We start from the raw sequence: 18,767 nt of genomic DNA, 5'->3' as shown, positions 1-18,767 counted from the left end.
GCTCACGCCGATCCCTCGGGCCCGCGTGGCGCAGGAGCCGACGTGCTGAGCCCTGGGCGCCAACGCTGCGTGGGCGGGCACCTATTTTTCTGAGACGTCGCAGTGCTCCTGTGCCCGACCCCCGCCTCCCCCTCCACTTTCTAGCTGGAAAGCCGCGCGCCAGGCAGCGGGGGGCGGAGAGAGGAACCCAGACTGGCCCCCCCGCCGCTTCCTGCCCGGCCGCAGCCCATTGGCCGGAGGTCTCCCCAGGAATGTGCGCGCCCCTTTAAAAGCGCGGGGCTCCTCCGCCTCGCCAGCCACTGCCCCCGAGCCGGCCTGCGCGTTCAGGCCCCGGAGAGCTCTCCCGGCGCAGCCTCCGACTCCAGCCGCCGATTCCCCCGGCGCCTCTCCAGGACTCGGCGCCCTTCGCTCGCCCTCGCCGCCCTCCCGACCGCAGCGCCGCGTCCACGCAGGTAAGCGGTCCCAGGCGGCCACCGAGGACCAGCGCTGCCCTGGCCCGCTTTGGCCGGTCAGCGGTCCCCAGATCTCTTACTCTCCCCCTCCGCCTGGTCCATCCTGTCCCTCCCCGCCGCTGGGAGACTTTTCATGGGAAGACTCCAGACCCATCCTCTCCAGCATTGGGGTTCACAAACCAGCTTGTCAGCAGGACACCCCATGATTTCCTTATTCTCCACGTCCTCCCTGAACCTTTATATTACTCCTCCCGGGAAGAATCTCTGTTTCCCCACACCCCTCCCCAACTACATCTCCTGATCGAGTTCACCCTTGACCACCCAAGGAAAAGGCCCCAGATTGTTGGTCTTGTCCCCCCCAGACTTTAAAACCACAATCTCCTTCCTCCACCTCTCTCACGCTGTGTTTGTGTGTCTGTGTGTGTGTGTGTGTGATGCCTTTGGAAAATAAATCCTGTTGTTCCTCGTTCCAGCAAATGTGGGGTCAAAGAGGGATCGCCAGGGCCCAGCCCCCAGTTTTTGCCCACCCTCCCTGCTTAGGTGGTCTCTGACCCTGGGCTCTTATACTTCCTCCTACAGGCTCCCTGCTGGGCACAAACAGCTCCACCATGGGGCTGGCCTGGGGACTCAGTCTCCTGCTTCTGCTGCATGTGTGTGGCACCAACCGCATTCCAGGTGAGTTTGTGTGATACCTTTAGTGGGAGGAGGTCAGAGGACAGGGGTCCTGGCTCTACCGTGTGTGCCCCCTCCCATGCTGTCCCCTCCCAACTGTTTCTCCCTAAGCCCTGATTCAGTTCTAATCGTGGTGTTTTTTCAGCTTTTTGAGTAGTTGCTGGGTGTTTTCACCCTGTCCCTCTGGTCCCACAGGTCCCACCCTTCAGAGCTAAACACTCACCTCTGGCCCCAGCCTACAAAGCTCACTGTGTGTCCTCTTCTGTCTAACAGAGTCTGGGGGAGACAACAGTGTGTTTGACATCTTCGAACTCACTGGGGCTGCCCGCAAGGGCTCTGGGCGCCGACTGGTTAAGGGCCCTGACCCTTCTAGCCCAGCTTTCCGCATCGAGGATGCCAACCTGATCCCTCCTGTGCCTGATGACAAGTTCCAAGACCTAGTGGATGCTGTGCGGGCAGAGAAAGGTTTCCTCCTCCTGGCCTCCCTGAGGCAGATGAAGAAGACCCGGGGCACACTGCTGGCCCTGGAGCGGAAAGACCACTCTGGCCAGGTCTTCAGCGTGGTCTCCAATGGCAAGGCGGGCACCCTGGACCTGAGCCTAACCGTGCAAGGGAAGCAGCATGTGGTGTCAGTGGAAGAAGCTCTCCTGGCGACCGGCCAGTGGAAGAGCATCACCCTGTTTGTGCAGGAAGACAGAGCCCAGCTGTACATAGACTGCGAGAAGATGGAGAACGCAGAGCTGGATGTCCCCATCCAAAGCATCTTCACCAGGGACCTGGCCAATATCGCCAGACTCCGCATCGCAAAGGGAGGCGTCAATGACAATTTCCAGGTGAGGCTTCTTCCCCCTGATCCATGGGATCATCTGTGAGCCAGCTGACTTGTCAGGAGCGCTACAGGAAATACTGTCCAGACACTAAAGTAGCAGTTCTCAAACTTTAGGGAGTGTCAGAATCACCTGGAGGGCTTGTTAAAGCTCATACTGCTGCACCCAATCCCCAGATTTTGGATTCAGTAGATCAGGAGTGGGGCCTGAGAATCTGCATTTCTAACAAGTACCAGGCAATAATGGTGCTGATGCTGGTGGTCTGGGAACCACACTTTGAAAATTCAAGGAAACAAGAAATGGTTTTCCTGTAGCAGTCAGCCTGTTCAAGCCTTAGATACTCCTCATGCTCATAAAATAACTTTCTTCAAGTGCATTCCATCGATTTTAGTATTGCTTGAAACAGATACTTATGGGCAGAATCACAACCGTTTTGCCATTTGATTCCTCATCGGCGTGCAGCTGGTTTCAAATAAAAGGTTAAAATAGTGGCTATTTGCTATTCCAAGTTCTTCCCTGCCTTAACTTCTAGATCATTGCAACTATGGCTTTGAACTGCCACATTTAACTCTTTGACACTGTAAAGTGTCATTATATCCTTTAGTATCAGATTCCATTTCCTGTGTATCCAAGTAGGCTGATAACTGAATTCTTTGTAAAATACTGAAGACTTGGCAGAAAACACAATTAAGATTTTGAAGTTGTTTGGCAATTTATGTTGGTGTTATTTTGACAAAGTGATCTTAAAATAGAACTCTTTTAAGCTTTTAGAACATCTATTGTGTGCATTTCCTAGCATAAAGAAAGTCTCCCCCACACATACACCCTCACCCCGCCCCCAACATTCTACAAGTAATGTGTGTCCTCTGCCCACAGGGGGTGCTGCAGAATGTGAGGTTTGTCTTTGGGACCACACCAGAAGACATCCTCAGGAACAAAGGCTGCTCCAGCTGTGAGTACCCCTCTATTTTTAGGAAATATGGGAAAATTAGGGGGGAATTCCACCAAAAACAAGCTGAGAAATTTAAGCAATAGTGTTTGTGCATAAATTACCCCAAGTCACATAGTAAAGAGGTGTACAAAAGTGACCTCAGAGGGTATTCCACACAAAGGCATCCCCTCCCCCTGCATCCTTCACCCCAATGCAATGGCTAAAAACTCAAGAGGCTGGCTGGTGGGAGCATCTGTTTGAAGCTCTTCTACTACCTTCATTTTGTTTGTTTCTTGGCAGCTACCAATGTCCTCCTCACCCTTGACAACGTGGTGAATGGTTCCAGCCCTGCCATTCGCACTAACTATATTGGCCACAAGACAAAGGACCTGCAAGCCATCTGTGGCATCTCCTGTGACGAGCTGTCCAACATGGTCCTGGAACTCAGGGGCCTGCGCACCATCGTGACTACGCTGCAGGACAGCATCCGCAAAGTGGTCAGTGGCCTTCCCTCCCAGCCCATTAGCATGAGCCCTTGAAGGTTTATCACAGATGGTCTCAAATGACTGAAAATGAGGTTGGACACTAACAATCATTCTCCCCCTTTTAGACTGAAGAGAACAAAGAGTTGGCCAATGAGCTGAGGAGGCCTCCCCTCTGCTATCACAATGGAGTTCAGTACAGGAATAATGAGGAATGGACTGTTGATAGCTGCACCGAGTGTCGCTGTCAGGTAAGGGATCTTCACAAACTAAAATAAGCGTCGATGGCATGTGTTTGAAGCCACATCTCTGTGGAAATACCCAAATGGCCACACAAGTTCTTTCTGTGTTCCATGGCCTGACACCAAAGTGGTTTTTCTTTAAGATGCAGTCGTGGCATCTGTAAATTTTTCTTTAAACTCTCAGAAGGTTTATCAAAGTATTAATTATACTCCAGGCTAATTATATACGAGAACAAATCTACTAAGACATCTGAATAATTTACCTGTTTAGGTTCAAAGGTTAAGTGTTGAATGTCAGGTAAATAAAACTGGTTTGAACATTCCTTTTTTTTTTTTTCCCCAACCCTGATTTGTATTCAGCTATGGCCCAGAGGTTCTTTTCATACAATGTTGATTGTTCAGATCACTTAGCCGGCCATTGTTAGGACGTCACCATCTGCTCGGCTCAGATGGCACTGCCTGCTGTGTGGATTTCACTCTAGTTTTCCTCCACGCAGGGGCAAGTGAGTTGGGAGTTTATTTGGCTCATTGAGCAAAGTCAAGCTTGAATACAAATCGTGGATTACTGGATTTGGAAACCAACTTTATTTTTATTAAATTCCCATTCTTCTCTAGTATCACATAAAGCCAGATCTATAGATGAGGGGAAAGTGCTTATAGATCTTCTTTCCCCCCTAAAGATAAAATATAAAAATTTAGAAGTCACGGCTGAGTTTTATAAGTTCAACTTCAGATGTAAATTTGACCCACGTTGTTTGTTGATTCCTCATATAAATTCTTTGTGCTATAACTTCCACCCTTGACTGAGTAGCAATTAAAAAGAACCCTCCAAGAAATGGAGTGACAAGTAACTAGTACTAGAACCATCTACGTGGTGGCTGCAAATACAACAGGGACAGATCTTCTATTAAAATTATTCCATGAGAGCATTTACAGCCCTGACCATGCTTTGGCTTGTAATGGAAATGTTACAGTACATAAACTTCTGTTTGCAGTATGCTCAGTAACCCATTTCCCCCTCACTCTCTCACCCTGCAGAACTCAGTTACCATCTGCAAAAAGGTGTCCTGCCCCATTATGCCCTGTTCCAATGCCACAGTTCCTGATGGAGAATGCTGCCCACGATGTTGGCGTAAGTTCCTAAAATGGCATAACCATTTTTCAAGGGCTAGGTCAGTTGTGCATACATCCTGGACAACTGAGCACAACACTGGATCCCCACCCCCATCTCCATCATATGTTTTCATTCAGTTTCTTGCTGCAGCAGCTGATGGCCTGTCTGCTGTATAGAGCCGAAAAACTCCATTATGACTAACTCTTAATTACCCATCTGGATTATGGTATAGGCAATAATGATCTTAGTGTTGCTTATTGATTCTGATTTTACGCTTTGAGTAAAGGAGGTATGTAGCAGCAATAGTTCTAAGATGACTGTTTTTAGAATTTGATTTTAGTGGCAGAGTTAAGAACAATCTGCTAACTAGAGAAACTGTTAGCCTTATGTTGTGAGCATTGGACTGAATTGGGCCTGAATGTTTTGCTCATTTTATGTGCAGGGATGGGAGAACTAAGAGAATAACAGCAATTTGAGTTTCAGAGCACTAAAAGATATAAGGCACTATATTGTTCCATGGCACCCTATCCCTGGTTTTTGTTACCAGTATAAGTTAATCTCTTCACTGAGACAATATTTAACGTAGAAGGTACAAGTCATAAAAGTGATTCATCACAACTAAGATAAGAAAACAGGGAAGTAACACTTGCCCTGCCCCCACCCTACACACAGGGCCACAGCTCAGAATAACCAATCCACCCAGGGATCATGTTAGAGATATTGACACTCCAAGGATCATTTGTGTACCTATTTCTGTTCGCCATGTACCTGAGGTGTGGGTTAAAGGGACGAAGCTGGCTGGGGGCTAGTGGACTTCTGAACTTGAATCAGGGATTGCTAAGAAAACTTCTAACTAATAATAAAAGAAAACAAGTTCTCCATCCTTTTTCTGATACAGCTAGATGTGATTGTAGTCATGGTGCCTGGGCAGATGGTAAACAAACACATTCTCCTCTTGTGAAAATATGTGCAGAGAAGGCCCCAGATGCTAGGGGAACAACAAACTGACCAACCTCGTGGCCGAGTTGGAGCCACAGCCAACAGGCCAACAGCAGCTAGGCTGCCTTCGAGCTCATCTGTCAAACACATGGTCTCTGGCTTCCCTAGCAGTCAGCAATGACCCCTGTAAGCTGCCTAAAACTCTAACATTCTTGGAAGCCTGAAACTGGAAATGCCTACCCAGAAATCTTAAGTCAGTAAAGGGAAACTCATTTGAAATGCTAAGAGGGGAGAAAGGAGGAAACAAGGACTAGGAGAGCACTCACTGTGAGAAGACGCAGCTGTACTGACCCAGGCAAAGCATCCAATGACCCCACTGCTGTGCACACAGTGACCTGACATCAACCCCCTAGCTGTCAGCCTATGGAATATACTGTTTTTCATCCCGCACCCCCGCAGCTCTGTAGCCTTTCGATGTGATGTTCTGGGAGCTCTTGTACAGCATGATGACTATAGTTAATAATAATGTATTGTACATTTGAAATTTGCTAAGAGAGTAGATCTTAAATGTTTTCCCCACACACACAAAAAAATGGTAACTATATGAGGTGACAGATATGTTAGCTTGATAGTGGTAATCATTTCACAATGTACTTAAATATATACAAGTTTTATTTGCCAGTTATCCATCAATAAAGTGGAGAGAAAAAAGAAATGTTTTGGTTTTTTACACTCTGGCAAGTGAAGTTCTAAACAGAGCTGTCTAAAGAATAGCTTGTCTTAATCATCATGTACTAAAGGAGCCTCTGTTTCCCTTGCAGCCAGTGACTCTGCAGATGATGGCTGGTCTCCATGGTCTGAGTGGACCTCCTGCTCTGTGACGTGCGGCAACGGGATCCAGCAGCGTGGCCGCTCCTGTGACAGCCTCAACAACCGCTGTGAGGGCTCCTCAGTCCAGACACGGACCTGCCACATTCAGGAGTGTGACAAGAGATGTAAGCATCTTGGCCACCTTAGGGATGTGGGCAACTGGCCTGTCCTATTGTCATCCCAAGAGCAGCTCCACAGCATGGAGATTAACAGCAGAGATGCCAGAATCTTTGGATGTGAATCCCAATTCTACCACTCATCTGTGTACAACCTACCCTCTCTGAGGCTCTTGCCTCATCTGCAACTTGGGGATAATATTTCTTGATAAGGTTATTTGGAGAATTTTATTTAGATAATGCATGTAAAGCAGTGACCATAGAGCTTGGCTCATAGTAAGCACACTATAAACATTAGGTTATTAACAGCACCCCACTGAGACAGCTAAATATTACCTGTCCTCTGGAAGAAAATGTTCCATGTTGATATTTGAACATGTGGCCAAAAGCTGATTTCTACTACACATGGGGATTAGTTGCCATTGACCATGTCCTGGAAATATTTGTATGCTTCTGAGGAGGGCTTCTATTTAGCTAGCTGCACGCCAACACCATTTGTGACCATCAGCTTTGCACTTCAGTTAAACAGGATGGTGGCTGGAGCCACTGGTCCCCGTGGTCATCTTGTTCTGTGACATGCGGTGATGGTGTGATCACAAGGATCCGGCTGTGCAACTCTCCCAGCCCCCAGATGAACGGGAAACCATGTGAAGGCGAAGCTCGGGAGACCAAAGCCTGCAAGAAAGACGCCTGCCCCAGTAAGTGTGAGCTCGGTTACAGGGCTGAGCGTAGGTGGCAGCTCTGCCCAGTTGGTTGCCTGGCACCTGCATCCTCCAGTTCAGTGGATCATGGAAGGGGAAAGGTTACTTACTAGAGAAACAAACAGAAGCAAAGTCCTGCATGCTCAGCAGCTTCTTTTAATGAAAAACAGAAAGAAAACCATTTCAAACTCACTCTCTTTCCAAACATTCTTTCCATCTGTCAGGATCATAGAAGTTTCTTAAACAGGCTTAGGAGAGTCTTCTATGCAAGGTAAGGCATTTGAAAATTGACCGTGATTTTTGCATGTGCTTCATTATCTTACAGTCAATGGAGGCTGGGGTCCTTGGTCGCCGTGGGACATCTGTACCGTCACCTGTGGAGGAGGGGTGCAGAAACGTAGCCGGCTCTGCAACAACCCCACACCCCAGTTTGGAGGCAAGGACTGCGTTGGTGATGTGACAGAAAACCAGCTCTGCAACAAGCAAGACTGTCCAATTGGTGAGCCATGCACCTAGGACACCACCACCCTAGGAGCTTTCTATTTTACTGAATGCCACAGTCAGCATTCAAAGGGGTTCTAGTTTTTGGTCCTGAGTGGTTTGATTACTCTAAAATGCAGGGGACAACATAATCTCAGTGAGATATCAGTTACACAGACCCCACAATAGCTTTACACTATATTGTTTTCTAAGTGCCCAGCACAGCAGTAACAGCAGCTTAGACCAGCCATTTACCTGTCTCTCTCTCTTTGTCTCAGATGGATGCCTGTCCAATCCCTGCTTTGCTGGTGCCAAGTGTACTAGCTACCCAGATGGCAGCTGGAAGTGTGGCGCTTGTCCCCCTGGTTACAGTGGAAATGGCATCCAGTGCAAAGATGTTGATGAGGTGAGGCACTGATGGCTCGAGTTATTACTACATCTAGGAAAGCAGCTAACCTGTCCTAGTCATTTCCTTATGGCAGTGTTTTCTAAACATCAAGCAAACTCTTAACTTCCTCCATAGTGCAAATTAGTGCCTGATGCCTGCTTCAACCACAATGGAGAGCACAGGTGTGAGAACACGGACCCCGGCTACAACTGCCTGCCCTGCCCACCACGCTTCACCGGCTCACAGCCCTTCGGCCAGGGTGTTGAACATGCCACAGCCAACAAACAGGTACAGCATACTAAACTGGTAGACCAGGGGAGAAGAGAGCTGACCTTGACTGAAACAATTAAAAGAGAGAGGAATATCACTATGTATCCTTCAAAAAACAGGGGGAGGGGATGAATGTATATTCTAGTTTCAGAAATATGACTAGAAAATTCATTGGTAAATCCTGAAGGGGAAAAATATTCCACCATATTTGAAAACGCTACTCTGGAATACATCATGAGCAGGTGGACTTGTAAATGCCTAGGTGCTGAGCAATTCCAAGAAAAACAAGCATAAGGCAGAGTCCACCTGTAGCCTGGACATTCTCAGGGGGAGAATGAGGAAGGATGGAGGTAACTCACTCTCTCCCTTATGGAGCCTCTGTCTAGTTGGAGATGATAGGAATCTGGGCTCTTGTTTCTGCAGTAGCTGGGGACTCTGGAATGCTCTGCCTAACATCAGGATGTTGTACCCTCAGGTGTGCAAGCCCCGCAACCCCTGCACAGAGGGGACACATGACTGCAACAAGAACGCCAAGTGCAACTATCTGGGCCACTACAGTGACCCCATGTACCGCTGCGAGTGCAAGCCCGGCTATGCTGGCAATGGCATCATCTGTGGGGAGGACACAGACCTCGATGGCTGGCCCAATGAGGACCTGGTGTGCGTGGCCAATGCAACTTACCACTGCAAAAAGGTACAGCCAGCTTCCCTCATGTGCTCCCAAAAAGAAGGCACATTACCCTTATGAAAAGAACATGCGAAGGAATTTTAAATGCTTAAAGTTTGAAAATGAAATTGAAAGACTGAATCTCCCAAAGGCAGAGAGGCTTTAATTCTCATTAATATTAAATCATTTGATGCCAAGAATGTGAACGGGGCAGGTGCTTTTGGCAATTTTGTCCCATAGTCGGTTGATTCTTCTGTCCAAAAAAGTGTTCTCTAATGTACCAAATACCAGCAGAGTATGACTTGTGTTCATAGCATCTACACAGCTTAGAGCACTTATACACATTCTACATGTATATCCCCCAAGAAAACATTTCATTTTTTGTCTTCCCATAAAAAAAATATACTGTTACAGTGCAGTTCTCCATTCTCCTTCTGTTTAGAATATCCCAGTGTGCTCCTTCATGCATGAGCTAAGCAAAGGAAACACAAACTGGAGCTCTAACAGGTGTCTTCTCTTTCCTAGGATAACTGCCCCAACCTTCCTAACTCAGGGCAGGAGGACTATGACAAGGATGGAATCGGCGATGCCTGTGACGATGACGATGACAATGATAAAATTCCAGATGATAGGGTAAAATATTTTCCATTCCTCTTTTATCTTTTCAGTTCAGCAACAGCCTGAAACACTTTAGGATTCAAGGAAATTACAGAGTTATAGCCAAAAACATAAAAATTGTTACACAGGATAATTAGAAATTACTCATTGACATTGCCAAGAGAATTTTTAAATGAAGGTTTTGTTTTTTACCACACCTTCCCACCTACCCCCCCCCCAGTTGAGAGAGAAATTACAATGTAAAAACAAATGACACTTTGTTCCCCAGATTCATTTCAAATGTCATATCTCAATCACAGTAAAACTTACTTTGGGCATACTGAGACTGAGATGATGGGATTATATTTTATATCTCACTGACTTGTAACCAAAAGGAATCCACTTTTCATTCAATATGTCCTGGCTTTTAACTTTTATAGTGATCATTTTACACTGAGTACTCAATTAGTCTATCTACTAAGTAGGAAATAATTATTACAGATTTTTGCAATTGTATACCCAGTATGCACATGGCTTGAGACTTGAGCTAGTTTCACAGGCACTGTTGTAGAATGCTCCATTTTTTCTCCTTGCAGGACAACTGTCCATTCCATTACAACCCAGCCCAGTATGACTACGACAGAGATGACGTGGGAGACCGCTGTGACAACTGCCCCTACAACCACAACCCAGATCAGGCAGACACAGACAACAACGGGGAAGGGGACGCCTGTGCTGCAGACATTGATGGAGATGGTAAGGCGCTCCCTGGCTCAGCAGGCCCAGAGGAGATGGGGAACATGGACAGCTTTCAACTTATTTCTCTCTGGTCCTGGCCATTAGTATGCATTTGGTCGAAACATCCAAGGCTGGAGATCCCAGCTCTTATTTGTCCCCTGTTCTCTGTAGGTATCTTCAATGAACGAGACAACTGCCAGTATGTCTACAATGTGGACCAGAGGGACACTGATATGGATGGGGTTGGAGATCAATGTGACAACTGCCCCCTGGAACACAATCCAGATCAGGTAGGTGGATTCCTTTTAGAGTCTCTCAGTAAAGTGTTGGGACATTCCTTCCTAAGCCTTTAAAAACTGAGTTTAATAGAGTTCAAACATTTTCATTACCATGGCTGTCAGTGTTCTCATAGCCAATTGCAACGTGTTCATGTAAACAGTTTGCCAGATATGAGCTCCCTTTAAAGAGTCCCATAGATCTGTAGCGTAAACATCTTGTACCTTCAATCTTGTCGTCTGTAAGGTCTATTTTTCTTGCTCAGCGTGATCTACTGTTGTTAAAATAAATTATACAAAGCAGAGATCTGTGACTGATAATTCTATAATAGTAATTATATATAAAACTAAGAGATGGCCATGTTTCCATGATTTCACCACCTAGAGTAGAAGTTGACATGTCAATAGTTTTAAAATTGAAACCTTCAATGAAAATTACAAAATGTACCCAGAGAATTTCATTTAACATTAAGATATAAGCAGTTAGCACTGCATTCCATCCTTAGTGATTAAATAGCTCTATTTAATTTTATTTAGAAAGTTTTATATTAAAAAAACCTTCAAATATCTCTCCTCAGATTTTCATATGAAAACAAGGATCATGGGACAAAAACTTTTAAAATTTAATTGCTAATTAAATTAACTATCTTTCTGCAGTAGTATATAAATAGACATGAAACCTCGCTGGACATATCAAACATTGGAGAATTTTTTCTGTTGGGAGAATATTAGTGTTGTCTTTAACATTAATGATTTATAGTTTGCTTTACCCTGCATTTATGTCTCTCTTTCAGCTGGACTCTGACTCAGACCGCATTGGAGATACTTGTGACAATAATCAGGATATTGATGAAGATGGCCACCAGAACAATCTGGACAACTGTCCCTACGTGCCCAATGCCAACCAGGCTGACCATGATAAAGATGGCAAGGGAGATGCCTGTGACCATGATGATGACAATGACGGCATTCCTGACGACAGAGACAACTGCAGACTTGTGCCCAATCCCGACCAGAAGGACTCTGATGGTGAGTCAGCACAGTTACTTTTTAAGAGAGTATCTGACACTATGGCTGTCCAGATTGAGAAAATAAAAACAAAGCTGAAGGCAACTGAGAGGACGAAGTGACTAAATGCCAACTTTGACAAGATAGTGAATTTCTGACACTAGTAATATAGCATTTCACAATTTCACTGAGGTCTTGCCTTTTTGACTTTAGGTGATGGCCGAGGTGATGCTTGCAAAGATGATTTTGACAATGACAATGTGCCAGACATCGATGACATCTGTCCTGAGAATGTTGATATCAGTGAGACTGATTTCCGCCGATTCCAGATGATTCCTCTGGATCCTAAAGGGACATCTCAAAATGACCCTAACTGGGTTGTACGCCATCAGGGTAAAGAACTCGTCCAGACTGTCAACTGTGATCCTGGACTTGCTATAGGTGAGTAGTGAGCTCTGAGATCAAGAAGCTAATGCATGCACGGGAAGGAAGCAAATATAAAATCCGGCAGCTGCAACTGTCCCTGTGGGTACTAAGAATGTCTGGGAATGTAACCGAGAACCTTCTAAAGGCTGCAGGTTTTAACCTGGCTCTGCCTAATCTTCCAGGTTATGATGAGTTTAATGCTGTGGACTTCAGTGGCACTTTCTTCATCAACACTGAAAGAGATGATGACTATGCTGGATTTGTGTTTGGCTACCAGTCCAGTAGCCGCTTCTACGTTGTGATGTGGAAGCAAGTCACCCAGTCCTACTGGGACACCAACCCCACGAGGGCTCAGGGATACTCGGGCCTTTCTGTGAAAGTTGTGAATTCCACCACAGGACCTGGCGAGCACCTGCGGAACGCCCTGTGGCACACAGGAAACACCCCTGGCCAGGTGAGGAGCAATTCCCTACAGAAGGGAGCGAGATGACAGGTGCTTGACTAGCACTGGGGACACCGCTCTGGCCCACACTCCCAACAGGGAGTCTTAGATATAAAGTTCCCAGCATCACCAACTGGAGCATTAATCTCTGCTTTGTAAAACAATAGTGTCTGAGAAGGGAGCTCGCCGTGACCGAGAGTGACCCTTCAAATCCAGTGGCAGTTTCAGCCTTTTCAAAGAAGCTCCTTTCCCTTCTCTCTCTGCTTTATATGCACACAACAAATGAGAGAGGCCTTGGAAGAAAGCCTACATCGCAGCCTTCTAATTTAGGTCAACACAGTACCTTTCACGCACTGTTTCTTACGGAATGAAATGTAAGTCTTCTGATGGAGCTATGTTTCAACCTTTTCTTTTGCTTTTCCATCAGGTGCGCACCCTGTGGCATGACCCTCGTCACATAGGCTGGAAAGATTTCACTGCCTACAGATGGCGTCTCAGCCATAGGCCAAAGACGGGTTTCATCAGGTAAAATTGCACTGGTTAAATTTCATTTACAGTCACACTGATGGACAAAAAAAAGACCAAAAAGTAGCAGTGTCACTAATGAGATTTTTTTTTCCCCTGCAGAGTGGTGATGTATGAAGGGAAGAAAATCATGGCTGACTCAGGTCCCATCTACGACAAAACCTATGCTGGTGGCAGGCTAGGGTTGTTTGTCTTCTCTCAAGAAATGGTGTTCTTCTCCGACCTGAAATATGAATGTAGAGGTAGGAGCAAAATTACAGTGAATGTACCGTTGACATCTCTAATTCAGACTAATATTGAGGATGACAATTATGGCAGAGTCTGATTTAAAGACTATTTTAGAGAAGGGTTATTCATATTTTGCTTTTGAGGACATAGTGATAAAAATGAAATAATGTCTACAAACTGTGGCTTATAAAATATTAACAATATTAATTTGCTTAGCAATCTCTGTTCTTCATGCACAGTGCAAAGGTAAACTGCAGACAAGCTCCTGTATATTTTAGACCTCATTAATAATACTTTTCTTTAAAATTTTATGTATATATATATCTTACATACTGCTTTTAGTTTTCTTCATGCCATCACAGCACAAAGTTGTCTTTCACAACCTTTCTCTATATACAAAAAGGGGAAAGGAGTGTTGCCTTCATATTGGCATGTTAAATTAATTTTCACTATTAACCTAAGCTTTTTGTTTTATTTTGTTTTTTTCAATTCTTTTTCACTCAGTAATTACTTAAGCTTTGTCTGAGTCCAGCATTGGACCTAACACAAAATAAATGCTTAATAAGTATTTAATGGGCCAAGGCCTGATGCCAATAAGATCAAAGAAAGATGGTTAATTTTAATCAAAAAATATTTAAATTATGATATAACTTGACTGCCTTTTTAAAATAAAACTCCCTAAACTTTTAACATTAACAGCCTTAGAAAGCATAATGTCTGGAAGGTCATGCTGTGTCAATCTCCTAGCATCAATGTCAGCTAATAAAATTAAATGTTAATATATTTGAACAATCTTCAATTATGTTTTTGTCATTACAAAAGCAGAGCTATCCCTCCCTAAGTTATTAGTTTACTAACTCATATTAAGATGATTGTGCCTTTATGAATTAAAGTTTTCATTTATGTATTTATGTTTATTTGTTTATATATTAACAGATTCCTAATCATCAAATTGTTGATCAAAAGACTGATCATAACCAATGCTGATGTTGCACCTTCTGGGACCATGGACTTGAGAAAACCCCCAGGATCACTTCTCTTTGCCTTCCTTTTTTCTCTGCTTGCATCGGTGTGGACTCCTAGAACATGTGACCTGCCTCAAGAAAATGCAGTTTTCAAAAACAGACTCAGCATTCAGCTTCCAGTGAACGAGAAGACATCTTCCAAGAATAGAAACAATTACTTTGGCTTGCTTTTGAAAAGGCAAAAGCATGTTCTTGATTCAGTTGGAAAGATGCCTGCCTTACTTTGCTTTTGTCACAGAGCAGGGTGCTATTGTGAGGCCATCTCTGAGCAGGGGACTCAAAAGCATTTCCAGGCATGTCAGAGAAGGGAGGACTCACTAGAATTAGGAAACAAAACCACCTCTGACATACTCTCTTAGGAATAGGGGGAGCAGGGGTCAAAGCACCAGGAGGAGGGTGCGTTCCCAAAAGACGACTGTATGAAGAAAATGTGGAGGAACTGTTACATGTTTGGTACTAAATCATTACCAGGGGATTTTGTGAAATCCCCTGAAAGACTATTGCTGGATTTCATGATGCTGACTGGTGTTAGCTGATTAACCCACGTAAATAGGCACTTAAAGAGACGCAGGGACGGGAGGAAAAGACTGGCTTCTGGACTTCCTCCCTGATCCCTGCCCCTTTCATATCACCTGTAGTGGCCAGAATAGGGAGTCAGAATTGAACCAGTGTAATGCAGGGCTGGCTGCCATTGTCTGGTCACACTGAAAGTGTTGGTTTTATTCCAAATGTAGCTTGTGCAGATGTAGCAGCAAAATAGGACAACTTACCATCTCAGTGAGCACCAGCTGCCTCCCAAAGGGAAGGGCAGATGTGCTTAAAATTTTTATGGTTAGAAAGGCACAAAGTTATTATCAACCTAACTAAAACATTCCTTTTCTCTCCTTTCTCCTGAATTATGGAGTTTTTCAATTCTCTCTTTTAGAATAGGTTCTTGAGCAATTTTTTTTTTTTTTTTTTTTTTTTTTTTTACAAATGCTTTACAATGTAAAATATTTATTTTTTACCTATTCTGGAGGATCTGTCTGAAGGATTATTCATGGAACAGGAAGAAGCGAAAGGACTATCCATATCATCTTTGTTATGAGTCTTCATGACTGTAAGATTGTAAATACAGATTATTTATTAACTCTGTTCTACCTGGAATTTAGGTTTCATATGGAAAGTGATTGAGAGCAGGTAGTTGAGATGTATCAGCAAACCTCTTGCAAGAATGGCACAAGGAAAATCAGCATAACTTTGTGCTTCATTTTGTGCTTAGAGTGAATGATTTGGAATTCTTTTTTTTTTTTTCTTTGTTTCGTCTTTTCAAGTGGAATCCGTTGGTTGTCCATTAACAAGTTTTTTAGATTGCAAAAAAAGCCATGAGCTCTTTAATCTGTTTTACACCATCCCTTGTGCCTATTTCCAGGGAGAAGAAAAGCATATACGCTTATCTTTTTTTTCATTTTTCCAAAAGAGAAAAAAAATGACAAAGGTGAAACTTATATACAAATATTACCTCATTTGTTGTGTGACTGAGTAAAGAATTTTTGGATTAAGCAGAAAGAGTTTAAGTGTCTAACAAACTTAAAGCTACTGTAGTACCTAAAAAAGTCAATGTTGTACATAGTATGAAAGTTCTTTGCAGAAAAGTATTCCCAATAAAGAAATAGCATTGAAATGTTAAATACAATTTCTGAAAGTTATGTTTTTTCTATCATCTTGTATACCATTGCTTTATTTTTATAAATTATTTTCTCATTGCCATTGGAATAGATATCTCAGATTGTGTAGATATGCTATTTAAATAATTTATCAAGAAATACTGCCTGTAGAGTTAGTATTTCTATTTTTATATAATGTTTGCACACTGAATTGAAGAATTGTTGGTTTTTCTCTTTTTTTGTTTTGTTTTGATTTGTTTTTTGCTTTTTATCCCCCAGTTTTTACTATTTGCCAATACCTTTTTCTAGGAATGTGCTTTTTTTGTACACGTTTTTATCCATTTTACATTCTAAAGCAGTGTACGTTGTATATTACTGTTTCTTATGTACAAGAAACAACAATAAATCATATGAAATTTATATTTATACTTACCGTATCCATGTTTGTTTGCTCTCTACTAGCTTTGTATTATGAGGTATGGGTAAGTACCATTCTTAAACCAGTATAGCAGACACAAAAAGAAATCACAGTGTGTAACAGTAACAGTCACAGTTCTCACACAATTTAGAAAGACTGAGTTGCTCAGGCTTAGGCTTAGAATAGATATTTGCTGGATTTATGGACTAAAAGAACAACACAATAAATTAGCCTGCCATTTTAAAACATATAAAAGAGAAATGACTCCTAAGTCATGGGGCCCAGAAGAATACAATTTCACATTTTATTAATGTCATTAGATGTCAATTACTGAATCCTTTTCAAAGTTCAGTTCTGTTTCTAAAAAGAACAATGACCACAAAGGGTAAAACAGCTGTGAAGCACATGTAACTCTTGCAGCCACATTTTCTGACCTATGAATGATGGCACCGGATGGGCAACATAACTGCACATTGTAGAGAAGCATCAGGACTGTGTAAGAGGGAGGAATTGTCTTTGAAAAGCTGAGCCAGGCATTATAGGTATCTTTTGGAGAATGAATAATACTTTGGTCAAAAACAGATGACTAAAAAGAAATGTAAAATTGAGAAGGAATGTATAAGAGCGTGCATGTGTAAATGTCAAATTACTTTGTGAAGAGAAGTCCAAAGGGTTACAATAAGCAGACCTTGAGTTTTGGATGAGCCAATCATGAATGGAGAATACTGACGAATTAATTTCTAGTTTTAATAAAAAGACATCAAAGAAGAAATCTTATGAGAAGATTTCTCATAAGTCTGGCTTTGAGGTCTGTTAAACACTAGAAAGGACTAGCTGAATGAGACAATATTTCTCCCTTGTTGATTTTTCTTTCTCATTCAAAAACATTTATCTATCTGGGTAGCATGATCATATATAAATGTAAATTGCCAAATAACTTTATAGTGCCAAGGTGACAAAGCAAGAACTAGAAAGTGTTGGTAACAGTTGTGGAGTTAAGAAAACTGTTCTAAAAGAAATAATTCTTCAAAGCACACCGACATCATTGATTCATAGTGTAGTTCAACATGCAAAGATCCTGGGAGAAAATTCTAACTCATTTTTAGGTAGTGGAGCAAAACTGATTGAAATCAAGATGAGACAGAAAAAGCGGCTGGTAACAGGAGCTTTTGTCCCAGGCACATTCTATTTTCACTCCAGGATTGACCTCTAAATCAACAGCTTATATTGAAATAAAGGACTTGTTAAAAATTAAAATTATGTCCTCGAGATGATAGCTTTTTCCTCCTACAAGAGTTTATTGTCATGTGTTTTGGGAGAGTGAGATTGAAGGACAATAACTTTAGGTCCCAGGGGAATTTACGATAAAGGTGACGCCAATAGTCGTTTTTTAAAGAATTATATGTTTTAAAAAAACTTCACATTTTAAACTACTAAATCCATTCCTAAAATTAATTAGCTCTCTCTCCTCTATACTTTTTATTATGTATCTCGTTCTGGAGCACTCAGGCCTAGAAGGAATCACAACATAAAAACACCTGTTTTTAAGTAAGAACACATTTTCTCTAATTCAGGATTACTTTCTTTTTTTTAAGTCTGAAGCCTTAGTGATGAATTATATTATAAATTCAGTTGACCAGTCCTTGTTAGAGTTACCTTCCAGCTGACATGCTAAGGAATGGTGTCACCTTTTTTAATGGCAGAACTCATTATTTAAAATCACTTTTTTCCTTCCCCTCACCAAAACTCCTATAACAGAAAGGCTCAATATGCCCCAAATACCATTTGCAGAAGCACACTATAAAGTCATAAGTTTTTGTAGTGCAAGTCTAGAAATAATTTCTGTCTCTGTTTCTCTCACTCTCCCTCTTCCTTCCCTCCCCCTCTCTCTTCTCTCTGCCTCTCTATCTTTCTGTGTCTCTGTGTCTGTCTCTCTCTCTCTCTCTTATACACACACATCAAATACCAGGAAAGCATGGATTTAGAAAGCTGAGCTCCTCTGAAAAGCTCATGGACAATGATGGCTCCTCTCTGTCCCACTCCAAATTCCCACCCATATCACCTCTGCCCTCTGATTGTTCCTACCCAAACCCTACAGCACACAGGAGTGACATGTGTCATTTCTATGAGAATCTAAAATCATGGCTTTTAACTGCTGCTGGCATACCACAGTAAAACTTTTGGCATCAAGATAAATTACATAGTATCCCATTGACATCAGCATGAACCATCATTTTATATGAATGAACAGTAAATTGAAATAGAAGGGCTGGAAAAAGAAACTGCCT

At 42.9% G+C, this 18,767-nt stretch overlaps 2 protein-coding genes across 2 annotated transcripts in view; one reads left to right on the top strand and one right to left on the bottom strand.

Annotated features, from left to right (window-relative positions):
- The first annotated feature begins 312 nt into the window (after positions 1–312).
- Positions 313–16,182, top strand: THBS1 (thrombospondin 1). The gene is made up of 22 exons (XM_063089149.1): positions 313–452; positions 1,032–1,127; positions 1,398–1,957; positions 2,828–2,903; positions 3,183–3,379; positions 3,493–3,615; positions 4,645–4,738; positions 6,481–6,654; positions 7,167–7,343; positions 7,672–7,845; positions 8,105–8,232; positions 8,350–8,502; positions 8,960–9,178; positions 9,677–9,784; positions 10,345–10,504; positions 10,658–10,776; positions 11,556–11,790; positions 11,983–12,210; positions 12,378–12,649; positions 13,065–13,162; positions 13,265–13,404; positions 14,327–16,182. Exons 2-22 carry the CDS (start codon positions 1,061–1,063, stop codon positions 14,332–14,334), a joined length of 3,510 nt encoding a protein of 1,169 aa, XP_062945219.1. The 5' UTR covers positions 313–452; positions 1,032–1,060; the 3' UTR covers positions 14,335–16,182.
- Positions 16,183–16,795: 613 nt separating this feature from the next.
- FSIP1 (fibrous sheath interacting protein 1) overlaps positions 16,796–18,767 on the bottom strand; it is a 189,319-nt gene continuing 187,347 nt past the window's right edge. The window contains exon 11 of the mRNA XM_063090071.1: positions 16,796–16,839. Coding sequence (XP_062946141.1) covers positions 16,796–16,839 — 44 coding nt within the window. The remainder of the gene's footprint in view (positions 16,840–18,767) is intronic.

Source organism: Cynocephalus volans, chromosome 3 (assembly GCF_027409185.1).
Source record: "Cynocephalus volans isolate mCynVol1 chromosome 3, mCynVol1.pri, whole genome shotgun sequence".
Taxonomy (NCBI): Eukaryota; Metazoa; Chordata; class Mammalia; order Dermoptera; family Cynocephalidae; genus Cynocephalus; species Cynocephalus volans.
This window is presented reverse-complemented; position numbering and strand designations above follow the sequence as displayed.